At 42.5% G+C, this 25,947-nt stretch overlaps 1 protein-coding gene across 13 annotated transcripts in view; it reads left to right on the top strand.

Moving 5' to 3' along the window:
- Positions 1-25,947, top strand: part of tcf7 (transcription factor 7) — a 69,887-nt gene that overhangs the window by 35,235 nt on the left and 8,705 nt on the right. For 8 of the 13 annotated variants that reach the window (XM_079847155.1, XM_079847150.1, XM_079847160.1 and 5 more), the window contains exons 4-9: positions 3,254-3,368; positions 15,249-15,327; positions 19,168-19,254; positions 20,892-21,008; positions 22,482-22,644; positions 23,025-23,132. In XM_079847155.1, the coding sequence (XP_079703281.1) occupies positions 3,254-3,368; positions 15,249-15,327; positions 19,168-19,254; positions 20,892-21,008; positions 22,482-22,644; positions 23,025-23,132 (669 nt within the window). The remainder of the gene's footprint in view (positions 1-3,253; positions 3,369-15,248; positions 15,328-19,167; positions 19,255-20,891; positions 21,009-22,481; positions 22,645-23,024; positions 23,133-25,947) is intronic. The other 5 variants (XM_079847156.1, XM_079847152.1, XM_079847154.1 and 2 more) reach the window with 1 other exon arrangement.

Raw genomic sequence — 25,947 nt, 5'->3', positions numbered from 1 at the left:
TTATCACCGAAGACCAAAGGCAATGAAATCAATCAAAAGCAATGCCAGTGTGTGTGTGTGTGAAATCATGGCACCCCATTCAGACGCGTCGTACACACACACACACACACACATGCAAGATTAAAGACGTAACACTCAAAGCGCTCGCCTCCAAAAGGACGTCTAATTTCCGCTTCAAAAAAAGCACTTCGATTTTTAAAGGAAGGAATACATTAGACGCGTCAGTGTTGGGTCGTCGTGTCCCTGCGTTCCCGCTCAAACAAACGCAGGATAAAAGCAAAGATCCACATGCTAATAGACTTTGCTCATATAGAATCAAACATGTCATTGTAGTGAGATTAATTTGTGCTTGTGTGGGGAAAGGGCATCGTGTTAAAGATGAACGCTTCTTCACACGGCCTGTTTGCTATGGCCGCTGACTTAAGGAAATGTACCCGCCATGAAGATGTTTTACAGTGATGTTACCAACATTTTAGATACTAGTGAAGATTCCCAATTAAGACCCTGGACCACAAAACCAGTCACATGGGCCAATTCTGAAATTGAGATTTATACATCATCTGAAAGCTGAATAAATAAGCTTTAAATGAATAATGAATACATTTTGAATACATAATAATTGTTATGATAGGACAATATTTGGGTCGAGATGCAACTATTGTAAATCTGGAATCTGAGGATGCAAAAAAAATCGAAACTTTGAGAAAATCTCCTTTAAAGTTGTTCATTTATGTTGGCGATTGTGCTGCATTCACTCACAGAAATACATGTTTTATATATTTACGGTAGGAAATTTACAAAATATCTTCATGGATCATGATCTTAATATCCTAATGATTTTTGGCATAAAAGAATAATCGATAATTTTGACCCATACAATGTATTGTTGGATATTGCCACAAATATACCCGTGTGACATGTGACGTGATCCAGAGTCACAATTCGCTATTCCAATGTCAAGACCACAGCTAAAACTAACTAATATAACAAAGATACAAATTAAATAACCAGTGCTTTTCATGTTTTTCAGATAGGTCTGATGTTTGAAATTTAATAAAGTAAGCAAATGTAAAATAACACTACGTAATATTCACTGTATAAATGAAACATACTTATTAATCAATCCTAAAAAAGTAACAAAAGTTATTGTCAAGAGCAGTGAGTGATTTCTTTTTTTTATTTGTCCTTTGTGTCTTTAACATTAATGAGAGGAATATTAGGCTGCTGTCACTTTAAGAGCGAATGCGCTGATCCAATATACTGATGTACATGCGTTTACTTTCTCAACTGTTTATATTCACTTGAGACATAACTGGCTGTGTTTACTAGCATACTTGGTATTTTGTTACATAATTTTGTGTGAGTTTGTCCACTCAAGTGCGAGGAGACGTGAAAGCGAGCTCAGTTTAGCATTCGCACGCGCTCTGAGACTCGGCTTTCTGGACGCGTGCTTCGGATGTTTGCGCACACTACATTTTTACTTGATTTTTAATCACGTTTGGCACTTGGTGAGTTTTAATTTAAAGCCCTGCTTGTTCCTCAGATCGCCTCAGCAAACATTTTTTTGTCTTCCAGCGAAATATTGAAATGTCTGTAGAACGAGATGCATTGCCAAGCGAAATTGGGCAATATGAATATGTATGGTGAAATGCTAGACTTTTCTTTGTGAGACTCTCCCAGTGTTTTAAATTCATAATATCGATTCTTTATTCCCACCAAAATGAACAATTGTGCAGGAAATGTTTTATGAATTTTGGGGTCAGTTAAAAGTGTTGCAGCATAACATTTAGATCTGCTCATGTTGCATCAATCATCATTCACAAGCTATTTTTGCAGCGTTGAGCATTAGAAACAATCACATGTTTTCTGTTGAGCACATGAATGCAGTGGCCAATCAGAGGCCTTGGAAAACAGTGGCCAATCAGAGGCCTTGGAAAGCAGTGGCCAATCAGAGGCCTTGGAAAGCAGTGGCCAATCAGAGGCCTTGGAAAACAGTGGCCAATCAGAGGCCTTGGAAAACAGTGGCCAATCAGAGGCCTTGGAAAACAGTGGCCAATCAGTGGCCTTGGAAAACAGTGGCCAATCAGAGGCCTTGGAAAACAGTGGCCAATCAGAGGCCTTGGCCAATCAGAGGCCTTGGAAAACAGTGGCCAATCAGAGGCCTTGGAAAACAGTGGCCAATCAGAGGCCTTGGAAAACAGTGGCCAATCAGAGGCCTTGGAAAACAGTGGCCAATCAGAGGCCTTGGCCAATCAGAGGCCTTGGAAAACAGTGGCCAATCAGAGGCCTTGGAAAACAGTGGCCAATCAGAGGCCTTGGAAAACAGTGGCCAATCAGAGGCGTTAGAAAACAGTTTTCCACTCTCACCATAAACAACAAGTGCAGATACGATGTAAATGAGACTCATTTCGCAGTGCAGAGCTTCAGTCGAGTCATCTTTATTTATACAGCGCTTTTTACAGCACAGAGTGTTTCAAAGCAGCTTTACAGAGATAACAGGGAAATAATGCAACAAAGTTTGTTTCCAGAAGAAAATAGTGTCATAGTCCAGTTTAAGTAAGTTCAGTGATGGTTTGTTTTTGTTAAAAGAGTTATTCGTTTAGTTAATTTATTTATATATATTTATAGAACTCCGCAAGTCCGTCTTCAGTGAGTGTTTGCAAGCGTGCAGAAGTCGACGGTTAGGGGAATATGATTTCTGCTCTTCAGTCCTCGGGTGTGTTGATCTGGTCTGTAATGCTGAGGGTCTCCATCTTCTTCTGTCCGTTACGAAGAACCAAAAGGAGAAAACTTCCTTTTTTTTTTCTTTTTTTTTTTTTTACATAAATGTGGCCACAAATCTGTCAGATTGCTTCGGCCTCTCTCCGGCACACATGTGCTCGGCGCTCGGATGAAAAGACGCCCATATGAAAGGCACTGCAGTCAGAAGTTTGGCCAAGAAATGCAGATACTTCCAGCCCTGCAACCGCCATGACACATCGTGTCAAACAACATGCTGTTAGCATTAGCAAACTGGGTTTCACATGAGTTATTGAAGGCCATTTGTAAACACAGACATGAAAGCAAACAAGCTCTTGTGCTTCTGGCCTTGATCATCAAAGGCGTATCGATCAAATGGCTCCTACCATTGATTCTCTCAGCAAATGTATTCAACATCTGACACACTCGCTTTCAAGCATCAGACTGAAGACTGACAGCATCTTATTGTGTGTGTGTGTGTGTGTGTGTGTGTGTGTGTGTGTGTTTCTTGCAGTCCAACAAGGTGTCGGTGGTCCAGCCGGGGATGCATCCGCTCACACCACTTCTCCCGTACGATCACTTCAACCCCAGTCCTACACACATTCCCACAGACGCCAGCCAGAAATCAGGTACATCACGTCTTTACACACACACACACACACACACACACACACACACACACACACACACACACACACACACACACACAACACAGGGTTATTATAGTATATACTGGAACTAAGAGTCAGATTCACTCACAGCTTTCCCTCTTTTGGCATTATAAAACTACTGTCAGGATTTACTAAAGATGCGCAGTCAACACTGTGTGTGTGTGTGTGTGTGAGAGTGAGTGACTGAGTGAGAGAGTGTGTGTGTGTGTGTGTGTGAGTGAGAGAGCTTGTGTGTGTGTGTTTGTGAGAGTGAGTGAGAGAGAGAGCTTGTGTGTGTGTGAGTGAGTGAGAGAGCTTGTGTGTGTGTGTGTGTGTGTGAGTGAGTGAAAGAGCTTGTGTGTGAGAGAGAGAGAGAGAGAGAGAGAGTGAGAGAGCTTGTGTGTGCGTGTGTGTGTGTGTGTGTGTGTGTGTGTGTGTGTGTGTGTGTGTGTGTGTGTGTGTGTGTGTGTGTGTGTGTGTGTGTGTGTGTGTGTGTGTGTGTGTGTGTGAGTGAGTGAGAGAACGTGTGTGTGTGTGTGTGTGTGTGAGAGAGAGAGAGAGAGAGAGAGAGAGAGTGAGAGAGCTTGTGTGTGTGTGTGTGTGTGTGTGTGTGTGTGTGTGTGTGTGTGTGTGTGAGTGAGTGAGTGAGTGAGTGAGAGAGCTTGTGTGTGTGTGTGTGTGTGTGTGTGTGTGTGTGTGTGTGTGTGTGTGTGTGAGAGAGAGAGAGAGAGAGAGAGTGAGTGAGAGAGCTTGTGTGTGTGTGTGTGTGTGTGTGTGTGAGTGAGTGAGCTTGTGTGTGTGTGTGAGAGAGAGAGAGCGAGAGAGAGCGAGAGAGAGCGAGAGAGAGCGAGAGAGAGCGAGAGAGAGAGAGCGAGAGAGAGCGAGAGAGAGCGAGAGAGAGAGAGAGCGAGAGAGAGAGCTTGTATGTGTGTGTGTGTGTGTGTGTGTGTACAACTTGTACAACTATCTTTGTGAGGACCAGTTTGAGTTTTACACCATTGGAGTGAGGACAGAGAGAGTAAAGTGAGGACATCTTGGCCAGTCCTCAGTCTCTGAGAGCCTTTAAAGGCCTGTTTGAGACTTGGTTTTAGGGATAAGGTTATAATGAGGTTAAGGGTCGGTTTAGGGTCAGGGGTCGGGTTAGGCACTTAGTTGTGATGGGTAAGGTTAGGGGAAGCGGCTAGAGATTGCATTGTGTCAATGAATGTCCTCATAAAGATAGATGTACAAGAATGTGTGTGTGTGTGTGTGTGTGAGAGAGAGTGAGAGAGCTTGTGTGTGTGTGTGTGTGTGTGTGTGTGTGTGTGAGTGAATCAGTGAACTGTATCAGACTCAACCACCATGACCCAACACGCTCACATGATGCTGTCGACTCGAGTGTGAAATGTGTCATGACGAACACCAGGTAAAGTACATGACCAGGACAGTGAACATCTGAACCGGTGACACTTACTGTACATGAAGCGTGTATGTTACTGTAGTGTGTGTGTGTGAGATCCCGATGGTGTTTTCTTGAGCTCGCGCTCCAGTCATCTCAGGCTTCTCGTCGGTTTCACTCTCGCAGGGTTTCGCTGAGCGCGTCGCATATTGAAAGACTATTTTTAAGGCTTGTTTTCCATTCAAGTTCATATGAAGTGTCTTTGTTCTAGCGTTTAAATGAATAATTTCATACAATCTGCTTATCGTGTGCAGACATGTTTTTACATTGTACTTGGATTTAAAAATACCAGCATGCATTATTACTTTATGTATTTGCACATGCTGACCTTCCCTTACATCAGGGGTGTCAAACTCAGTTCCTGGAGGGCCACAACCCTGCAGAGTTTAGCTTCAACCCTAATTTAACACACCTGATCCAGCTAATCAAGGTCTTCAGGATTACTAGATACTTCCAGGCAGGTGTTTTTGGAGCTGGTTGGAGATAAACTCTGCAGGACAGTGGCCCTCCAGGACTGGAGTTTGACACATGTGCCTTACATGTTAACTCACTATTAAACCTACTTATACCAGCAAACCTGTCCTAATATTACCCATATCCACCTGAGTGTTGTACAGTACAACAACACAATAAGTACATTGTATCTAAGAATTGTTGTTATGATGTAATTAGTAGGTTAAAGACTCGTCGTATAAAGAATTGCTATTGTTGTCGTCTGTTATGATGGACATTTGAAAGTGAGTTCTTAAAAAAAAAAACATTATTTAGTGTTAGCTAGCAATCATATGACTGTATGTAACTGGGGTTGTGCGCCATCTTTGCTATTCAGTTGCTGAATCTGAATTGAGGTCACAAACAGGAGATAGAATTGTAATTTTGAAGTAAGGAAGTGAAATTAAAGTTGAATTAAATTGAATTAAATTAAATCGACTGCTGCACTGCTCGTTACGTTTTATATATATATATATATATATATATATATATATATATATATATATATAATATTACAACATATGGGGTATTTCTAGAAATATTGGCCATTCATATCAGCAAATGTTTCTGGAAATACTTCATATGTTGTAATGTATACGGACCAAAATAAAATTAATGCAATAATAAATGCAAAAAAAGAGAAAACTAGGCATTTGTTTGTTTATTTGTTTGTTTATTTTATATACTGTAACACAAATTAACAATGAGAAATATATTCTTACAGCATTTATTAACATTTCTTAATGTTAGTTAATAAAACTAATGTTAACAAATACAACTTTTAATCTTAATATATTAGTAAACACTGAGATTAACATTAAGATTGATAAACGCTGTAGAAGTATTGTTCGTTGTTAGTTTATCCTAACTAATATTAACTAACTAAAGTGTCGTTAACTAATGAAACCTCATTGCAAAATTTTTTCCAATGTATTTATTTAGTGTTTTTCCTAATTTTCCCAATTCGAATGTAAAAACAATAATGCTATATTATTTAAATTGTATCATAGTAGTATTTGGCTGTCAATTGAACACATTATTTTAGGACAAGCTATTATTAAAATGAACGCATTGACTATTAATGCATAAAAAAAACTGACTTGAGCTCTTAAAGTCTCTTTTTGGTCTCTCAGGTACAGGTACAGGTACAGTCTCTCAGGTTGTCGTTCTCTCAGGTACAGTCTCTCAGGTTGTCGTTCTCTCAGGTACAGTCTCTCAGGTTGTCGTTCTCTCAGGTACAGTCTCTCAGGTTGTCGTTCTCTCAGGTACAGTCTCTCAGGTTGTCATTCTCTCAGGTACAGTCGTTCTCTCAGGTACAGTCGTTCTCTCAGGTACAGTCGTTCTCTCAGGTAGTCTTTCTCTCAGGTACAGTCGTTCTCTCAGGTGCAGTCGTTCTCTCAGGTGCAGTCGTTCTCTCAGGTGCAGTCGTTCTCTCAGGTGCAGTCGTTCTCTCAGGTACAGTCTTCTCTCAGGTACAGTCGTTCTCTCAGGTGCAGTCGTTCTCTCAGGTACAGTCGTTCTCTCGTACAGTCGTTCTCTCAGGTGCAGTCGTTCTCTCAGGTACAGTCTTTCTCTCAGGTACAGTCTTTCTCTCAGGTGCAGTCGTTCTCTCAGGTGCAGTCGTTCTCTCAGGTACAGTCGTTCTCTCGTACAGTCGTTCTCTCAGGTGCAGTCGTTCTCTCAGGTACAGTCTTTCTCTCAGGTACAGTCTTTCTCTCAGGTACAGTCTCTCAGGTTGTCGTTCTCTCAGGTACAGTCTCTCAGGTTGTCATTCTCTCAGGTACAGTCGTTCTCTCAGGTACAGTCGTTCTCTCAGGTACAGTCGTTCTCTCAGGTAGTCTTTCTCTCAGGTACAGTCGTTCTCTCAGGTGCAGTCGTTCTCTCAGGTGCAGTCGTTCTCTCAGGTGCAGTCGTTCTCTCAGGTGCAGTCGTTCTCTCAGGTACAGTCTTCTCTCAGGTACAGTCGTTCTCTCAGGTGCAGTCGTTCTCTCAGGTACAGTCGTTCTCTCGTACAGTCGTTCTCTCAGGTGCAGTCGTTCTCTCAGGTACAGTCTTTCTCTCAGGTACAGTCGTTCTCTCAGGTGCAGTCGTTCTCTCAGGTGCAGTCGTTCTCTCAGGTGCAGTCTTTCTCTCAGGTACAGTCGTTCTCTCAGGTGCAGTCGTTCTCTCAGGTGCAGTCGTTCTCTCAGGTACAGTCGTTCTCTCGTACAGTCGTTCTCTCAGGTGCAGTCGTTCTCTCAGGTACAGTCTTTCTCTCAGGTGCAGTCGTTCTCTCAGGTGCAGTCGTTCTCTCAGGTGCAGTCGTTCTCTCAGGTACAGTCTTTCTCTCAGGTACAGTCTTTCTCTCAGGTACAGTCGTTCTCTCAGGTACAGTCGTTCTCTCAGGTGCAGTCGTTCTCTCAGGTGCAGTCGTTCTCTCAGGTGCAGTCGTTCTCTCAGGTGCAGTCGTTCTCTCAGGTACAGTCGTTCTCTCAGGTGCAGTCGTTCTCTCAGGTGCAGTCGTTCTCTCAGGTGCAGTCGTTCTCTCAGGTGCAGTCGTTCTCTCAGGTGCAGTCGTTCTCTCAGGTGCAGTCGTTCTCTCAGGTACAGTCTTTCTCTCAGGTACAGTCTTTCTCTCAGGTACAGTCGTTCTCTCAGGTACAGTCGTTCTCTCAGGTGCAGTCGTTCTCTCAGGTGCAGTCGTTCTCTCAGGTGCAGTCGTTCTCTCAGGTGCAGTCGTTCTCTCAGGTACAGTCGTTCTCTCAGGTGCAGTCGTTCTCTCAGGTGCAGTCGTTCTCTCAGGTACAGTCGTTCTCTCAGGTGCAGTCGTTCTCTCAGGTGCAGTCGTTCTCTCAGGTACAGTCGTTCTCTCAGGTGCAGTCGTTCTCTCAGGTACAGTCGTTCTCTCAGGTGCAGTCGTTCTCTCAGGTACAGTCGTTCTCTCAGGTACAGTCGTTCTCTCAGGTACAGTCGTTCTCTCAGGTACAGTCTTTCTCTCAGGTACAGTCGTTCTCTCAGGTAGTCGTTCTCTCAGGTACAGTCGTTCTCTCAGGTACAGTCGTTCTCTCAGGTAGTCTTTCTCTCAGGTATAGTCGTTCTTTCAGGTACAGTCGTTCTCTCAGGTAGTCTTTCTCTCAGGTACAGTCGTTCTCTCAGGTACAGTCGTTCTCTCAGGTACAGTCGTTCTCTCAGGTAGTCTTTCTCTCAGGTACAGTCGTTCTCTCAGGTAGTCGTTCTCTCGTACAGTCGTTCTCTCGTACAGTCGTTCTCTCGTACAGTCGTTCTCTCAGGTACAGTCGTTCTCTCAGGTGCAGTCGTTCTCTCAGGTGCAGTCGTTCTCTCAGGTACAGTCTTTCTCTCAGGTGCAGTCGTTCTCTCAGGTACAGTCGTTCTCTCGTACAGTCGTTCTCTCAGGTACAGTCGTTCTCTCAGGTACAGTCATTCTCTCAGGTACAGTCTTTCTCTCAGGTGCAGTCGTTCTCTCAGGTACAGTCGTTCTCTCGTACAGTCGTTCTCTCGTACAGTCGTTCTCTCAGGTACAGTCGTTCTCTCGTACAGTCGTTCTCTCAGGTACAGTCTTTCTCTCAGGTACAGTCGTTCTCTCAGGTACAGTCGTTCTCTCGTACAGTCGTTCTCTCAGGTTCAGTCGTTCTCTCAAGTACAGTCGTTCTCTCAGGTACAGTCGTTCTCTCAGGTACAGTCGTTCTCTCAGGTTCAGTCGTTCTCTCAAGTACAGTCGTTCTCTCAGGTACAGTCGTTCTCTCAGGTAGTCGTTCTCTCAGGTAGTCTTTCTCTCAGGTACAGTCGTTCTCTCAGGTACAGTCGTTCTCTCAGGTGCAGTCGTTCTCTCAGGTACAGTCGTTCTCTCAGGTATAGTCGTTCTTTCAGGTACAGTCGTTCTCTCAGGTACAGTCGTTCTCTCAGGTAGTCGTTCTCTCAGGTAGTCGTTCTCTCAGGTACAGTCTTTCTCTCAGGTATAGTCGTTCTTTCAGGTACAGTCGTTCTCTCAGGTACAGTCGTTCTCTCAGGTAGTCGTTCTCTCAGGTACAGTCGTTCTCTCAGGTAGTCTTTCTCTCAGGTATAGTCGTTCTCTCAGGTACAGTCGTTCTTTCAGGTACAGTCGTTCTCTCAGGTACAGTCGTTCTCTCAGGTAGTCGTTCTCTCAGGTACAGTCGTTCTCTCAGGTAGTCGTTCTCTCAGGTACAGTCGTTCTCTCAGGTAGTCGTTCTCTCAGGTACAGTCGTTCTCTCAGGTAGTCGTTCTCTCAGGTACAGTCGTTCTCTCAGGTGCAGTCGTTCTCTCAGGTGCAGTCGTTCTCTCAGGTGCAGTCGTTCTCTCAGGTACAGTCGTTCTCTCAGGTACAGTCGTTCTCTCGTACAGTCGTTCTCTCAGGTACAGTCGTTCTCTCAGGTGTAGTCGTTCTCTCAGGTGTAGTCGTTCTCTCAGGTACAGTCGTTCTCTCGTACAGTCGTTCTTTCAGGTACAGTCGTTCTCTCAGGTAGTCTTTCTCTCAGGTACAGTCGTTCTCTCAGGTACAGTCGTTCTCTCAAGTACAGTCGTTCTCTCAGGTAGTCTTTCTCTCAGGTGCAGTCGTTCTCTCAGGTACAGTCGTTCTCTCAGGTACAGTCGTTCTCTCAAGTACAGTCGTTCTCTCAGGTGCAGTCGTTCTCTCAAGTACAGTCGTTCTCTCAGGTAGTCTTTCTCTTAGGTACAGTTGTTCTCTCAGGTACAGTCGTTCTCTCGTACAGTCGTTCTCTCAGGTTCAGTCGTTCTCTCAAGTACAGTCGTTCTCTCAGGTGCAGTCGTTCTCTCAGGTGCAGTCGTTCTCTCAAGTACAGTCGTTCTCTCAGGTGCAGTCGTTCTCTCAAGTACAGTCGTTCTCTCAGGTAGTCTTTCTCTTAGGTACAGTTGTTCTCTCAGGTACAGGTACAGTCGTTCTCTCGTACAGTCGTTCTCTCAGGTTCAGTCGTTCTCTCAAGTACAGTCGTTCTCTCAGGTGCAGTCGTTCTCTCAGGTACAGTCGTTCTCTCAGGTGCAGTCGTTCTCTCAGGTACAGTCGTTCTCTCAGGTAGTCGTTCTCTCAGGTACAGTCGTTCTCTCAGGTAGTCTTTCTCTCAGGTATAGTCGTTCTTTCAGGTACAGTCGTTCTCTCAGGTAGTCTTTCTCTCAGGTACAGTCGTTCTCTCAGGTGCAGTCGTTCTCTCAGGTAGTCTTTCTCTCAGGTAGTCGTTCTCTCAGGTACAGTCGTTCTCTCAGGTAGTCTTTCTCTCAGGTATAGTCGTTCTTTCAGGTACAGTCGTTCTCTCAGGTAGTCTTTCTCTCAGGTACAGTCGTTCTCTCAGGTGCAGTCGTTCTCTCAGGTAGTCTTTCTCTCAGGTACAGTCGTTCTCTCAGGTGCAGTCGTTCTCTCAGGTACAGTCGTTCTCTCAGGTGTAGTCGTTCTCTCAGGTACAGTCGTTCTCTCAGGTACAGTCGTTCTCTCGTACAGTCGTTCTCTCAGGTACAGTCGTTCTCTCAGGTAGTCTTTCTCTCAGGTACAGTCGTTCTCTCAGGTACAGTCTTTCTCTCAGGTACAGTCGTTCTCTCAGGTAGTCGTTCTCTCAGGTACAGTCGTTCTCTCAGGTAGTCTTTCTCTCAGGTATAGTCGTTCTTTCAGGTACAGTCGTTCTCTCAGGTAGTCTTTCTCTCAGGTACAGTCGTTCTCTCAGGTACAGTCTTTCTCTCAGGTACAGTCGTTCTCTCAGGTACAGTCGTTCTCTCAGGTAGTCTTTCTCTCAGGTACAGTCGTTCTCTCAGGTGCAGTCGTTCTCTCAGGTGTAGTCGTTCTCTCAGGTACAGTCGTTCTCTCGTACAGTCGTTCTCTCAGGTACAGTCGTTCTCTCAGGTAGTCTTTCTCTCAGGTACAGTCGTTCTCTCAGGTACAGTCTTTCTCTCAGGTACAGTCGTTCTCTCAGGTAGTCGTTCTCTCAGGTACAGTCGTTCTCTCAGGTACAGTCGTTCTCTCAGGTAGTCTTTCTCTCAGGTACAGTCGTTCTCTCAGGTGCAGTCGTTCTCTCAGGTACAGTCGTTCTCTCAGGTGCAGTCGTTCTCTCAGGTACAGTCGTTCTCTCAGGTGCAGTCGTTCTCTCAGGTGCAGTCGTTCTCTCAGGTACAGTCGTTCTCTCAGGTACAGTCGTTCTCTCAGGTAGTCATTCTCTCAGGTGCAGTCGTTCTCTCAGGTGCAGTCGTTCTCTCAGGTACAGTCGTTCTCTCAGGTAGTCTTTCTCTCAGGTACAGTCGTTCTCTCAGGTACAGTCGTTCTCTCAGGTAGTCTTTCTCTCAGGTGCAGTCGTTCTCTCAGGTAGTCTTTCTCTCAGGTGCAGTCGTTCTCTCAGGTACAGTCGTTCTCTCAGGTACAGTCTTTCTCTCAGGTACAGTCGTTCTCTCAGGTAGTCATTCTCTCAGGTGCAGTCGTTCTCTCAGGTGCAGTCGTTCTCTCAGGTACAGTCGTTCTCTCAGGTAGTCTTTCTCTCAGGTACAGTCGTTCTCTCAGGTACAGTCGTTCTCTCAGGTAGTCTTTCTCTCAGGTGCAGTCGTTCTCTCAGGTAGTCTTTCTCTCAGGTGCAGTCGTTCTCTCAGGTACAGTCGTTCTCTCAGGTACAGTCTTTCTCTCAGGTGCAGTCGTTCTCTCAGGTAGTCTTTCTCTCAGGTACAGTCGTTCTCTCAGGTACAGTCGTTCTCTCAGGTACAGTCGTTCTCTCAGGTACAGTCGTTCTCTCAGGTAGTCTTTCTCTCAGGTACAGTCGTTCTCTCAGGTAGTCTTTCTCTCAGGTACAGTCATTCTCTCAGGTACAGTCGTTCTCTCAGGTAGTCTTTCTCTCAGGTACAGTCGTTCTCTCAGGTACAGTCGGTCTCTCAGGTAGTCTTTCTCTCAGGTGCAGTCGTTCTCTCAGGTACAGTCGTTCTCTCAGGTAGTCTTTCTCTCAGGTACAGTCATTCTCTCAGGTACAGTCGTTCTCTCAGGTACAGTCGTTCTCTCAGGTACAGTCGTTCTCTCAGGTAGTCTTTCTCTCAGGTACAGTCGTTCTCTCAGGTAGTCTTTCTCTCAGGTACATTCATTCTCTCAGGTACAGTCGTTCTCTCAGGTAGTCTTTCTCTCAGGTACAGTCGTTCTCTCAGGTAGTCTTTCTCTCAGGTACAGTCGTTCTCTCAGGTAGTCTTTCTCTCAGGTACAGTCATTCTCTCAGGTACAGTCGTTCTCTCATTCTCTCAGGTACAGTCGTTCTCTCAGGTACAGTCGTTCTCTCAGGTACAGTCGTTCTCTCAGGTAGTCTTTCTCTCAGGTACAGTCGTTCTCTCAGGTAGTCTTTCTCTCAGGTACAGTCGTTCTCTCAGGTACAGTCGTTCTCTCAGGTACAGTTGTTCTCTCAGGTAGTCTTTCTCTCAAGTACAGTCGTTCTCTCAGGTGCAGTCGTTCTCTCAGGTACAGTCGTTCTCTCAGGTGCAGTCGTTCTCTCAGGTACAGTCGTTCTCTCAGGTAGTCTTTCTCTCAGGTACAGTCGTTCTCTCAGGTAGTCTTTCTCTCAGGTACAGTCGTTCTCTCAGGTACAGTCGTTCTCTCAGGTAGTCTTTCTCTCAGGTACAGTCGTTCTCTCAGGTAGTCTTTCTCTCAGGTACAGTCGTTCTCTCAGGTACAGTCGTTCTCTCAGGTAGTCTTTCTCTCAGGTACAGTCGTTCTCTCAGGTACAGTCGTTCTCTCAGGTAGTCTTTCTCTCAGGTACAGTCGTTCTCTCAGGTACAGTCGTTCTCTCAGGTAGTCTTTCTCTCAGGTACAGTCGTTCTCTCAGGTACAGTCGTTCTCTCAGGTACAGTCGTTCTCTCAGGTACAGTCTTTCTCTCAGGTACAGTCGTTCTCTCAGGTACAGTCGTTCTCTCAGGTACAGTCGTTCTCTCAGGTAGTCTTTCTCTCAGGTACAGTCGTTCTCTCAGGTACAGTCTTTCTCTCAGGTAGTCTTTCTCTCAGGTACAGTCGTTCTCTCAGGTACAGTCTTTCTCTCAGGTACAGTCTTCTCTCAGGTACAGTCGTTCTCTCAGGTAGTCTTTCTCTCAGGTGCAGTCGTTCTCTCAGGTGCAGTCGTTCTCTCAGGTGCAGTCGTTCTCTCAGGTGCAGTCGTTCTCTCAGGTGCAGCCGTTCTCTCAGGTGCAGTCGTTCTCTCAAGAAGACTGCTATTGACTCAGTCACATTCCAGCACAGCAGATTTATTGAGGGTTCGCTTCACAAACCGGCCCAGAGCAAATGCAAATTATAGTGATCAAGTAGCATTCTTCAGCAAACACAGGCTGCTCGGGGTCGCTCGTAACCATTCGCGCTGACAAATCACTTCCTGAAGGAAACACACTGACACTGCTTTGTTTTTTACATTTTACATTTATTCATTTAGCAGCAGATGCTTTTATCCAAAGCGACTTACAATTGAGGAGAACAATAGAAGCAGTTAAACTAACAATAGGACAATAGTATGCAAGTGCTATGACCATTCTCAGTTTAATCTAACGCAGTACATGTACTTAAAAAAAAAAAATTACAATTACAAAATCATGAAATGTCACCAAGATGGTTTTATCTGCAAACCACCGTATCAAACTGTAAATCTACACATTTTCAAGTCAGGAATCCGTACATTGATTTGCTCTGAAACGTGGAGAATCTGAACTGTCTCCTCTAGTGTTTTTGCACTAAAACACCAAAGGTCAGAGATCTCAGTATGAACTTTTTACTCGTACTGTATGACAACTAGTGACTCATCTGGGTCTGATTTGGGAAATTACGTTTTATTAGGGGTGTGACAATACATTTAGGTCAAAAGACGAGACTGTACACAAATTTTTAACAGTATTTTTAAGAAATCTTCAATGTATGACTGGAATATCACAAAATGCAAAACAATGCAGGAGCATTTTGAAATGTTGTAACTAATCTAGGGCTGACACTAACGATTACTCTGGTAATCAAGGAATCAGTCTATTATTTTGCTGATTATTCGAGTAATTGGATTTTTGTGTGTGTGTGTGTGTGGTAATAAAAATAGTGGAAAATAGCCTTTAAAATGACTTAAAATGCATATATAATAACAATGAGGCAATAATAATGGGTTCCAATAAAGTATCTAAAGCAAGTAATCACTTGGTTTTATTGAACAAAGGTTAAAGCTAGTTTAAAGCAAGATGAAACAGTAGAATGTCTAAAGTGGAATATTGAAATAACATCAGTGCTAACTATAAGTAACTTTATTTATATAATACACACACACACACACACACACACACATATATATATATATATATATATATATATATATATATATATATATATATATATATATATACATTCATACATACATACATACATACATACGTTTATTTTTTTATAAAAAATATTGCTGTCTGTTTACATTTTTCTGGATTTATGCTTTGACAGAAAATGTATGATCAAAACTAGTGGTAAATCCAGCTGATTTCATTGGGCCCCACAAGAGCAACAAATCTGATTCACCATTAACACAATTAAATTTGTTTTAAATCATAAAAACCTGAAAAATGTAAAATATTTTTATAACAAAAAATACACACAAAAAATTATTATTAAAAATGCATTTATTATTATTATCACTATCATTTATCATTTTTATTTTTTAACAATTTTGTTAAAAAAAATATATATATTCAGAATAATGGTGGAGGCTGAATCTTGAATATTTGATTTTCCTCAGTTTTCTGGGTAAATTCTCTTGCCGGTTCCGTTTGAAGCTTCACACTCATTTAAACGGTGGTTTTCCGTCTACAGTTCCTGCGGGAAATGATGCTCCGCCTCTTTCTCTCTGAGGATTCGAGGCGTTTGACCTCTGAGACGAGGCGTAATGGCAGGTTCCCAGCGTGTTGATGATGACCGTCCTCCTCTCTCTGTCTTACAGGTGTTCACAGGCATCAGTCGCAGGAGATCTCCGGTTTCTACTCACTGCCTCAAGGCCAGATCACTCCCTCCATGAACTGGTAAGAGTGAAGCGCCTCTGTGTGTCCAAACATGTCATGTCATACCCGCTAATGTAGAGATGTAAAGCTGAACTCCATCAGTGTTTGTGGCCTTTAGTGTAAAGTAGAGGGATTCTCAACTGGTGGGTCAGAACAACACTGACTGACCAGATAATCTGGCATAGTTACGATGGAAAAATTAACTGACTTGTCAACTTTTAAAAGGGAAGAGAAAACGTTTCCATATTTTCCAACTTTCCCATAACAAAATTATTACATATTTAATAATTCCCTCATTTAACTGAAGACTATACAGTGCATCCGGAAAGTATTCACAGCAATTCACTTTTTCCACTTTTTGTTATGTGTTACAGCCTTATTCCAAAATGGATTAAATTAATTATTTTCCTCAAAATTCTACAAACAATACGCCATACTGACAATGTAATCTTTGCAAATTTAATAAAAATAAAAAAACAATGTAATCTTTGCCAATTTAATAAAAAAATAATAAAAAAAACGAGAAAAAAAAATATCACATGTACATAAGTATTCACAGCCTTTGCCATGACACTCAAAATTGAGCTCAGGTGCCTCCTGTTTCCACTGATGTTTCTACAACTGGATTGGAGTCCACCTGTGGTAAATTCAGTTGATTGGACATGCTGTGGAAAGGCACACACCTGTCTATATAAGGTCCCACAGTTAACAGTGGATGTCAGAGCACAAACCAAGCCATGAAGTCCAAGGAGTTGTCTGTAGACCTCTGAGACTGGACTGGACTGGACTGGACTGGGGCACAGATCTGGGGAAGGGTACAGAAACGTTTCTGTCTTCACAGTGGCCTCCATCATCCGTAAATGGAAGAAGTGTGGAACCACCAGGACTCTTCCCAGAGCCGTCCACCCGGCCAAACTGAGCTATCGAGGGAGAAGGGCCTTAGTCAGGGAGGAGACCCAGACCCCGATGGTCACTCTGGCAGAGCTCCAGCGATTCTCTGTGGAGAGAGGAGAACCTTCCAGAAGAACAACCATCTCTGCCGCTCTCCACCAATCAGACGGAAGCCACTTCTCAGTAAAGGCACATGACAGCCCGTCTGGAGTTTACCTAAAGGCACCTGAAGGACTGAAGGCCATGAGAAACAAAGATTGGATTGAACTCTTTGGCCTGAATGGCAAGCGTGTCTGGGGGAAAGCAGGCTCCGCTCATCACCTGGCCAATACCATCCCTACAGTGACGCAGCATCAGCTGTGGGGGTGTTATTGAGCGGCAGGGACTGGGAGACTCGTCAGGGTCGAGGGAAAGATGAATGCAGCAATGTACAGAGACATCCTTGATGAAAACCTGCTCCAGAGCTCTGGACCTCAGACTGGGCCGACGGTTCATCTACCAACAGGACAACGACCCTAAACACACAGCTAAGATAACATAGGAGAGGCTCCGGGAGCCAGCCAGAGCCCAGACTTGAACATCTCTCTGAAAAAGGCTGTGCACCGACGCTCCTCCAGACACAACGCTTGCAATTCTGGCCAAAGAGTTCAATCTTTGTTTCTCATGGCCTGAGAGTCCTTCAGGTGCCTTTAGGTAAACTCCAGGCGGGCTGTCATGTGCCTTTACTGAGGAGTGGCTTCCGTCTGATTGGTGGAGAGCGGCAGAGATGGTTGTTCTTCTGGAAGGTTCTCCTCTCTCCACAGAGAAACGCTGGAGCTCTGCCAGAGTGGCCATCGGGGTCTGGGTCTCCTCCCTGACTAAGGCCCTTCTCCCCCGATAGCTCAGTTTGGCCGGGTGGACGGCTCTGGGAAGAGTCCTGGTGGTTCCACACTTCTTCCATTTACGGATGATGGAGGCCACTGAGCTCACTGGGACCTTCAATGCTGCAGAAAAGTTTCAGATCTGTTCCTCGATACAATCCTGTCTCAGAGGCAGGCCCGGGGTGGGTAATCGGGAGAATCGGGAGAATTCCTGGTGGGCCGCTTCACTTTTGGGCCGGTCGAGGATTTATTTGTTTTTTTCACATTTGTCACGTTAGTTACATTAGGCTACACACGTTCCGCATTCTGACACCGCATCCGCAGCGCGCAGCCTCTGAATGGATTGTACCATGTGAGGGAGTTCTCCCCTCCCCTCCCCTCCTATAGAGTTGGTTGGGTCCATAGCCTGTCTTTTCCAAACCGTTTTCTCAGGAGTAACGTTAGACTACCGCGGCACCGCCGGCGCCTACTGATAGCTGGGCCGGCCCTACCGTAATGGTACGCGTCAGGGAGGATGGATGGGAGGAAGAGGCCAGGAGGTATGGAAGCTTGTTTCCGCCACAAAATAAAACATTTTAAAAGATAATTGCGACTTTTTATCTCACAATTGCGAGTTTACATCTCTTTACATTACTTTATTTCTCAGAATTGCGAGATATAAAGTCAGAATTGCGTGAAATAAAGTCGCAATTGCGTGTTATAAAGTCAGAATTGCGTGAATTAAAGTCGCAATTGCGTGAAATAAAGCCTCAATTGCGTGTTATAAAGTCAGAATTGCAAGATATAAAATCTGAATTGTGTGAAATAAAGTCGCAATTGCTTCTAAAGTCTAAGTGAATTATTATTTAACCTTTTACATTATTTGTTGAACCATGGTATTAAAGGGATACTCCACTTTAAAATGAAAATTCTGTCATCATATACTCACCCTCATGTTGTTTCAAACCTGTATGAATTTCTTTCTTCTGCTGAACAGAAAGGAAGATATTTAGAAGAATGTCAGTAACCAGACAGTTCCTGGTCTCATTGACTTCCATAGTATATATTTTTTTCCTACTATGGAAGTCAATGACATCAGAAACTGTCTGGTTACCGACATTCTTCTAAATATCTTCCTCGCAAGATGTCAGAATTGCGAGATATAAACTCGCAATTATGTGTTATAAAGTCAGAATTGCGTTATATAAATTCGCAATTGCGAGAAAAAAAGTCAGAATTCTGACTTTATATCTCGCAATTCTGACTTTATATCTCGCAATTCTGACTTTATATCTCGCAATTCTGACTTTATATCTCGCAATTCTGACTTTATATCTCGCAATTCTGACTTTATAACACGCAATTGCAACTTTATTTCACGCAATAGCGACTTTATTTCACGCAATTCTGACTTTATATCTCGCAATTCTGAGAAATAAAGTCAGAATTGCGAGATGTAAACTCGCAATTGTGAGATAAAAAGTCGCAATTATCTTTAAAAATGTTTTATTCTGTGGCGGAAACAAGCTTCCACAGGAGACTGTCTTCTGGCAGTGAGAGAAAAGAGCAGAAACACAACCTGACCCTGACTAACTATGTAAAAGGTCCGTGTTACATTTAACCCCGCGTTAGGTTGTGCCCCGCGCCCCCCTACATGTGATTTATTTTCGATTTTTATTTTTTAATAAATTTGCAAAGATTTCAAACAAACTATTTTTTACATTGTCATTATGGGGTATTGTTTGTAGAATTCTAAGGACAATAATGAATTTAATCCATTTTGGAATAAGGCTGTAACATAAAATGTGGAAAAAGTGAAGCGCTGTGAATACTCACTGTAAATTGCATGTTTGAGGTCTAAACAACTACATTCTCACCTCAAAAACTCTGTGACAATAGTGGTATTAGTAAGATCACAGTGGGTTTGCTTCTCCACCATTGACGCTTTCTGTGAGAAATGCAGAGTGATGTAAGCGGTGAAACGGTTTGTGTGCGTCGTCCTGCAGTGGCAAAAAATGTTGAGTTCCTCCGTCAGTCATTGTTCAGACAAACAGATAGTCGTGCCCCAAACACCGGAGTCCGGAGCGCAGTGTTGGGAGGCGTTCCTCTAACTGTGTCCCCCGACCCACAGGCCCAATCAGCCTGTCTATCCTCTGCCCTCCTGCGGCTTCAGACAGTCCTACTCCTCCAGCCTGCAGAGCAGCTCCTCATACCCCAGGTACAGTACAGTACAGTACGCTTCAGCCCTGTGTGTGTCGGCCGGTCCAGCGCGGCGCTTCAGCCCTGTGTGTGTCGCTGACCGATCCAACGCTTCAGCCCTGTGTGTGTCGCAGCTTCGCCATCAGCCCAACTCTACGCTAGTAGGGGCTTTCGCACCGGAACGAGCCACCAGTGTGTCTCCCCGAGATCTAATGTTTCCCATAGGAGCGTTTTCCTGGTTGCGTTCGCAGCTCCAGCAGGAACTCTGAAGTGACGTGAGACACGCTTGTTGATGAGACTTTTATTTTGACGTCTCTGAGAACGGCAGCGCTCGCATTCTCCGTGTTCATTAGTGTACGATCTGTCTAACAGTCCTGTCTCATACATTATTAGACAGAACTGTTACACACAGAAAGTAGCCAGTGATGAAGAGTTATTAGCGTATGCCGTGTGTCTGATGAGCAGAAACACATAATCATGTTTCTCTTGTTCTCCTCAAAGTGGCGTTGGATTTTCTCCTCAGCGTAAAGGTTTAGAGGCTCATCTATCACTGTTTTACATGTTCATAGAGTTCGTTTGTGGAGTAAATATATAGGCTATAATCTGTGTTTACAGTACATGGCGGGTGGCATTTAAAAAAAAGTTAATTTTTGCCTTTCAATTTGACCCCAAACACAATTTTTTTATCAACACAATAGGAGTTCATAATTTCTCACAGTTTTAGTCTCTGCCAAGCTGCAATAGAGGTTTTTATTTTTGCACGACTCTTTAGTGTTTTTGTATTGTTGATTTTTGGTAAGTTGCATGGAAACCAACGGCGGTAAATAGTTAATATCTTCTGTGCAGACACACACACACACACACACACACCCACCCACACACACGCACGCACACACACACGTGATGAACCACAAGACTGCAGCTGTACGTTCTGCAGGTTTCTTGTGAATGTATATCCTCAGACACACACACACACACACAAAGTAACCCAGAGGTGTATTCGGTGCTGTCAGCTCAGCTCAGATGGATCTCGCGTGTGTGTGTGTGTGTGTGTGTTTGATGACGATCTCCTCGCTCAAAGACGCCTGTGGTTTCGCTTTGTAACCCAAAACCCGAATTAGATGAACAAATCATGTTAATATGCTTACATGGAGTAATAAATCCAAGCTGTGGAAATGGTTTTATTTGGATGTCAACAGACGACGCACATCTTTCTTCAATTCTCCTCGTGTCAGGGGCACAAATCCTGCACAGTCTTGAGGAACGACGAGCGTTTGTTATCCTCCTCCAGTCTCGTTCCCATCAGGACTGGTCAGATATCAGAGCCGCTTTGAACGGATATTTGTCTCCCTGAGATGCAGTTTTTAGCGAATGCTTGTTTTCCTCCATGCCGAGCGAGATTATGTGTGTGTGATGCAGTACAACATGCTTCAGCAGTGCAGAAACAGCGCCAGCTGCTGGTCATATGATGCATTAACCCCGTCTTTGATGCAAGATGTTCATTAAAAGGGAACTCAACCCAACATTTCTGAGTGTTTATGTGATCTTTGCTCTGATGCGTGGGGGAGTTCCCTTTTAATACTGGCGGATCTAGAAAATGTCATGGTGTGGGCTGAGATAACAGTGATGTTCGTGTGTGTGTGTGTGTGTGTGTAGGTTCTCTCACTCTCTGATGCTTCAGTCCGGCATGCACGCAACAGGGATCCCTCACCCCGCTATAGTGCCCTCCTCAGGGAAACAGGAGCACGACCAGTTCGACAGGAACATGTACCAGTGAGTTCATCAACAACCTCATGCTTTCACACTCAAGTTACGTTCTTATTTTCTGGAGCAAATTCATCAATGCCAAACATTACTCTGGTTGTTTTATTGTACATTGTTTGTGTGTAAGTGTGTGTGTTTAGTGTGAGAGAGTGTCAGAGTGTGTGTGAGCTTTACAGTTTTTGTAATTGGCCTTTTGGTGTTGTGAGCAGAATGTGTCCGTGTCTGAATACAGTGAAAACCTTTGAGTTTTGAGTTGAAGGCTTCAGTCCTAGTTTTCCTGGAGGATGTTAGTGGAATTAATGCACTTTGAGATTTTAATCCCATCCAAATCTGTTTTTCTTCCCAAGCCTGAAAAAAGAATTGTCCATTGGTTGCTTTAAAAGCTAAAATGTATAAGAATTGCGTAAGACACCAAAAGTTTTATGCATTTTTTTGTCTTTTGTGTCATGCATGACTATTGTGCATCCAACATAATATGGCAAATGTAGTGTCCTAATTATAAATAAAACATCGCTTTTTTTTTTCTTTCCAAATATCTGGAAATTGTAACCACAAAATCACATTTTGATCACAAAAAATCACACAAATAGCCCTGGTGGGACTGATATTGTATTATCCAACACTCCTCACTCTGAACAGCATTTTATTCAACATTTTCTGTCAACATTAAAGGGACACATCATGGAAATCTGAGTTTGTGCGTGTGTAAATGCTATAATCGGGTCTGCAGTGTTTCTACCAACCCAGAAAACATGAAAAGTGAAACCCAGTAACTGTGTTCTGGTGAGTCTTTCTCCGCAAGCATGTCAAAAAATAAGCCGGTCAGATTTCTCTCCTTCTGACGTATGAAGAGGATCTTATTATAACATTACACGTTTACACACACCAGCGACATTTGGTTTCACGAGCGCCAACAGAGACCAGTTCTAACGCACTGATGAAGATCCAGCAGAGCCTGAAGCTGTTGTGTGGTTGAGCACAGACGAGCACTGAACACTATTGACCAGAACATGTCACCGCTGTCTTATAAAGACCTCAGGAACTGTGGACACTTGTGGAGAAGTTAAACATGATGATGAGATGATCAGTGTAACTCCACAACAACTACAGAAATGTCTCCGCTAACATTCAGAAGCTCTTCCTGAGTCTCTCCGTAAGGCTGCACTCGCTACTGGTTATTCTGGGATTCTGGATGAGTGAGATTGGCCTGTTCTGTTATTGCTGGAGTTTCTGAAGCTCGTGTAAAGACTCCGCCCTCTTCTGAACGGAGGCGGAGCTAAAGCTCATTTGCATTTAAAGGGACACACACAAAAACCAACAACAACAAAAAAGTGTCCATTTTAACATGTTATAATAAATGATCTGGTATTTTGAGCTGAAGTTTCACAGACACATTCTGAGGACATTTATATTACATCTTGTGAAAAGGGGCATAATGTCACCTTTAACGTTAACTCTGTTCTTCTTCATCTCGTTCCTCAGCAAATCTCACCCAGATGGCAAGCGTGAGAAGGAGCCGAAGAAGCCGGTGATCAAGAAACCCCTGAACGCGTTCATGCTGTACATGAAGGAGATGCGTGCGAAAGTGATCGCCGAGTGTACGCTGAAGGAGAGCGCTGCCATCAACCAGATCCTGGGCCGACGGGTCGGTCATCACGTCTGTTATCAGCATCATGTGTTGTTCTAGTGATGGGAAGTTCACATCATTTTACTGACTCTCTCCTTCGATCTCGTTCATCAAAATGAACGAATCTTTATTCGAGTCATTTTGTTCATTTAAGGGGCTTTAAATGTTATACTTTTAACAGCCAAATTTCCCGAAAACATCCATCTACGCAATCTTGATCATATCCTGGATTAAGAAATCATTATAATACGGCCAAAGATAATTTACAGGGAACATAAATATTTACTTAAAATATTTATCGCTCATGAATGACCCATCACTAGTTGGTTCAGTGATGTCTGTGATGAGTCTGTGTTTACGGTGGTGTGTGTGTGTGTGTGTGTGTGTGTGTGTAACAGTGGCACGCTCTGACCCGTGAGGAACAGGCTAAGTACTATGAACTGGCGAGGAAGGAGCGACAGCTTCACATGCAGCTTTATCCCAGCTGGTCCGCTCGAGACAACTACGTGAGTGCTTTCTCTTTACTCTACAGATAACTCGACAGATAACTCGACAGATAACTCAGTGGTGATTGTAACATGGGAAATAAGAGTGAAGCAGGATCAGATCCAGTGAACAAACAAAGCTCAGCTTTGAATAACACATACACATTACCAGTCAAAAATTTTGGATCCGTAAGATATTTAATGTTTTTAAAAGAAGTCTCTTCTGTTCACCAAGGCTGCATTTATTTGATTAAAAATACACCCAAAAAAACCAGAAATATTGTTAAATATTATTACAGTTTAAAATAACTGTTTTCTATGTGAATATATAGTCGTGTAATTTATTCCTGTGATCAAAGCTGAATTTTCAGCATCATTACTCCAGTCTTCAGTGTCACATGATCATAAATGTTTCTTGATCATCAAATCCTCATATTAGAGTGATTTCTGAAGGATCATGTGACACTGAAGACTGGAGTAATGATGCTGAACACAGGAATAAATTACACGACTATATATTCACATAGAAAACAGTTATTTTAAACTGTAATAATATTTAACAATATTTCTGTTTTTTTTGGGTGTATTTTTAATCAAATAAATGCAGCCTTGGTGAACAGAAGAGACTTCTTTTAAAAACATTAAAAATCTTACGGATCCAAAACTTTTGACTGGTAATGTGTATATACTTATATATGGGTTGCGACAGACTTTAAAACTGATGGATCATATTGCGTTTTTTGTCATTTTTCGGTGCACTTTAAATACTTCGATACCACAACAAAACCTAACTAATATATTTCATTATTGAAGACAAGTGAACAGTCAGTAATAAAATAGGAATTACTAAACGAATCACAAGCATAGATAAATGCAACCGAACAAAGATACACATGATACAAACGGTGCTTTAAACAGTAGCTTTCAGGTACAGAAATGTAATAATCAAATGTAAAATAACACTATATAGTCTTCGTTGTGTGAATTAAATCTTGATTAGTCTTTGTTAAAGGTACAAAAGTGATTTTCTCTTTGTCTTTTGTTGTTTGATTAGGTTTAGGTTTAGGTTTATTAGGCTGCTGTCACTTTAAGAGCGAATGCACTGATCTAACGCACTGATGCACATGCAGGTCCGGGTCCAGAATCGAATCACTGACGGTGCTTCTGAAATCAGTGCGGGCGCTCTAGTAAAGTGCAGGCTTAATGTGTAAGCGACGACTCCAGCGCAACTACAATAGCAATTTATCGTGAGATATTCAAGATTATTTACAAGTCATTACTTTTACGAACAATTGGAATAGAATTTCAAAATATTGATATTAAAAAAAAAAATTCTATTAATCTAGTAGTCTACATTTACATTGCGTAATGCAATATATGGCTATCTACGGAAGCCCTGAACCACAGCGTATAAAATAATGTAAAAAATCTGTAAAAAAAATAAAACAAAATCTAAAATTACGAGAATAACGTCGATATATTTCGAGAATAAATTAATGTCCTACGACAAATGGTAAAGCCCAGATAAAAGTAAAAAGCGACTGTTTTGTTTAGATCCATTTCCGAGGTAGTTCGACTTCACAAGCGTATTTCTTAACTAAAAAAATAAACAGAAGACTGTATATTCTCGAAATGTTTCAACTTTATTCTCAAAATGTTTCGACTGTAATCTCGAAATGTTACGACTTTAATCTCGAAATGTTTCAACTTTATTCTCAAAATGTTTCGACTGTAATCTCGAAATGTTACGACTTTAATCTCGAAATGTTACGACTTTAATCTCGAAATGTTTCGACTTTAATCTCGAAATGTTTCGACTTTAATCTCGAAATGTTTCGACTTTAATCTCGAAATGTTTCGACTTTAATCTCGAAATGTTTCGACTTTATTCTCAAAATGTTTCGACTGTAATCTCGAAATGTTACGACTTTAATCTCGAAATGTTTCGACTTTATTCTCAAAATGTTTCGACTGTAATCTCGAAATGTTATGACTTTAATTTCGTAATGTTACGACTTTAATCTCGAAATGTTTCGACTTTATTCTCAAAATGTTTCGACTGTAATCTCGAAATGTTACGACTTTAATCTCGAAATGTTTCGACTTTATTCTCAAAATGTTTCGACTGTAATCTCGAAATGTTATGACTTTAATTTCGTAATGTTACGACTTTAATCTCGAAATGTTTCGACTTTAATCTTGAAATGTTTCGACTGTAATCTCGAAATGTTACGACTTTAATCTCGAAATGTTTCGACTTTATTCTCAAAATGTTTCGACTTTAATCTCGAAATGTTACGACTGTAATCTCGAAATGTTTCGACTTTAATCTCGAAATGTTACGACTGTAATCTCGAAATGTTACATCTTTAATCTCGTCGAAATGTTTCGACTTTAATCTCGTCGAAATGTTACGACTTTAATCTCGAAATGTTACGACTTTAATCTCGAAATGCTACAACTTTATTCTCGTAATTTTTTATTTATTTTTTTACGTTCGGTTCAGGGCTTCCGTAGTTATCACTATGTCAATCATTGCAATTTCAGTTGATTGTCCATATTTGTATTAACTTCTGAAAATTTTCTGTGTGTAATATTTGCCGTCGGTCCTCTTAGCAGCATGAAAAACAATACTTTTGTAAAAAAAAAAAAAATGCTCGGATAAATTCTAAAATTGCGCTCAATTAAGGAGGATAAATATCGGAAACACATTTAGAGAAGAAATCCCTCGATGCGCAATAATAAACTCAGGTGACGGTGTGATTGGATAACTGGATACAGTTTTTAAATTTTGTTGGAATGGAAATTAATGTCAGCTTATGTGGGAGATGACGAT

Source organism: Squalius cephalus (assembly GCF_949319135.1).
Source record: "Squalius cephalus genome assembly, chromosome: 17".
Lineage (NCBI taxonomy): Eukaryota > Metazoa > Chordata > Actinopteri > Cypriniformes > Leuciscidae > Squalius > Squalius cephalus.
The sequence above is the reverse complement of the archived record's forward strand: the minus strand, read 5'-3'. Positions and strand labels throughout refer to the sequence as shown.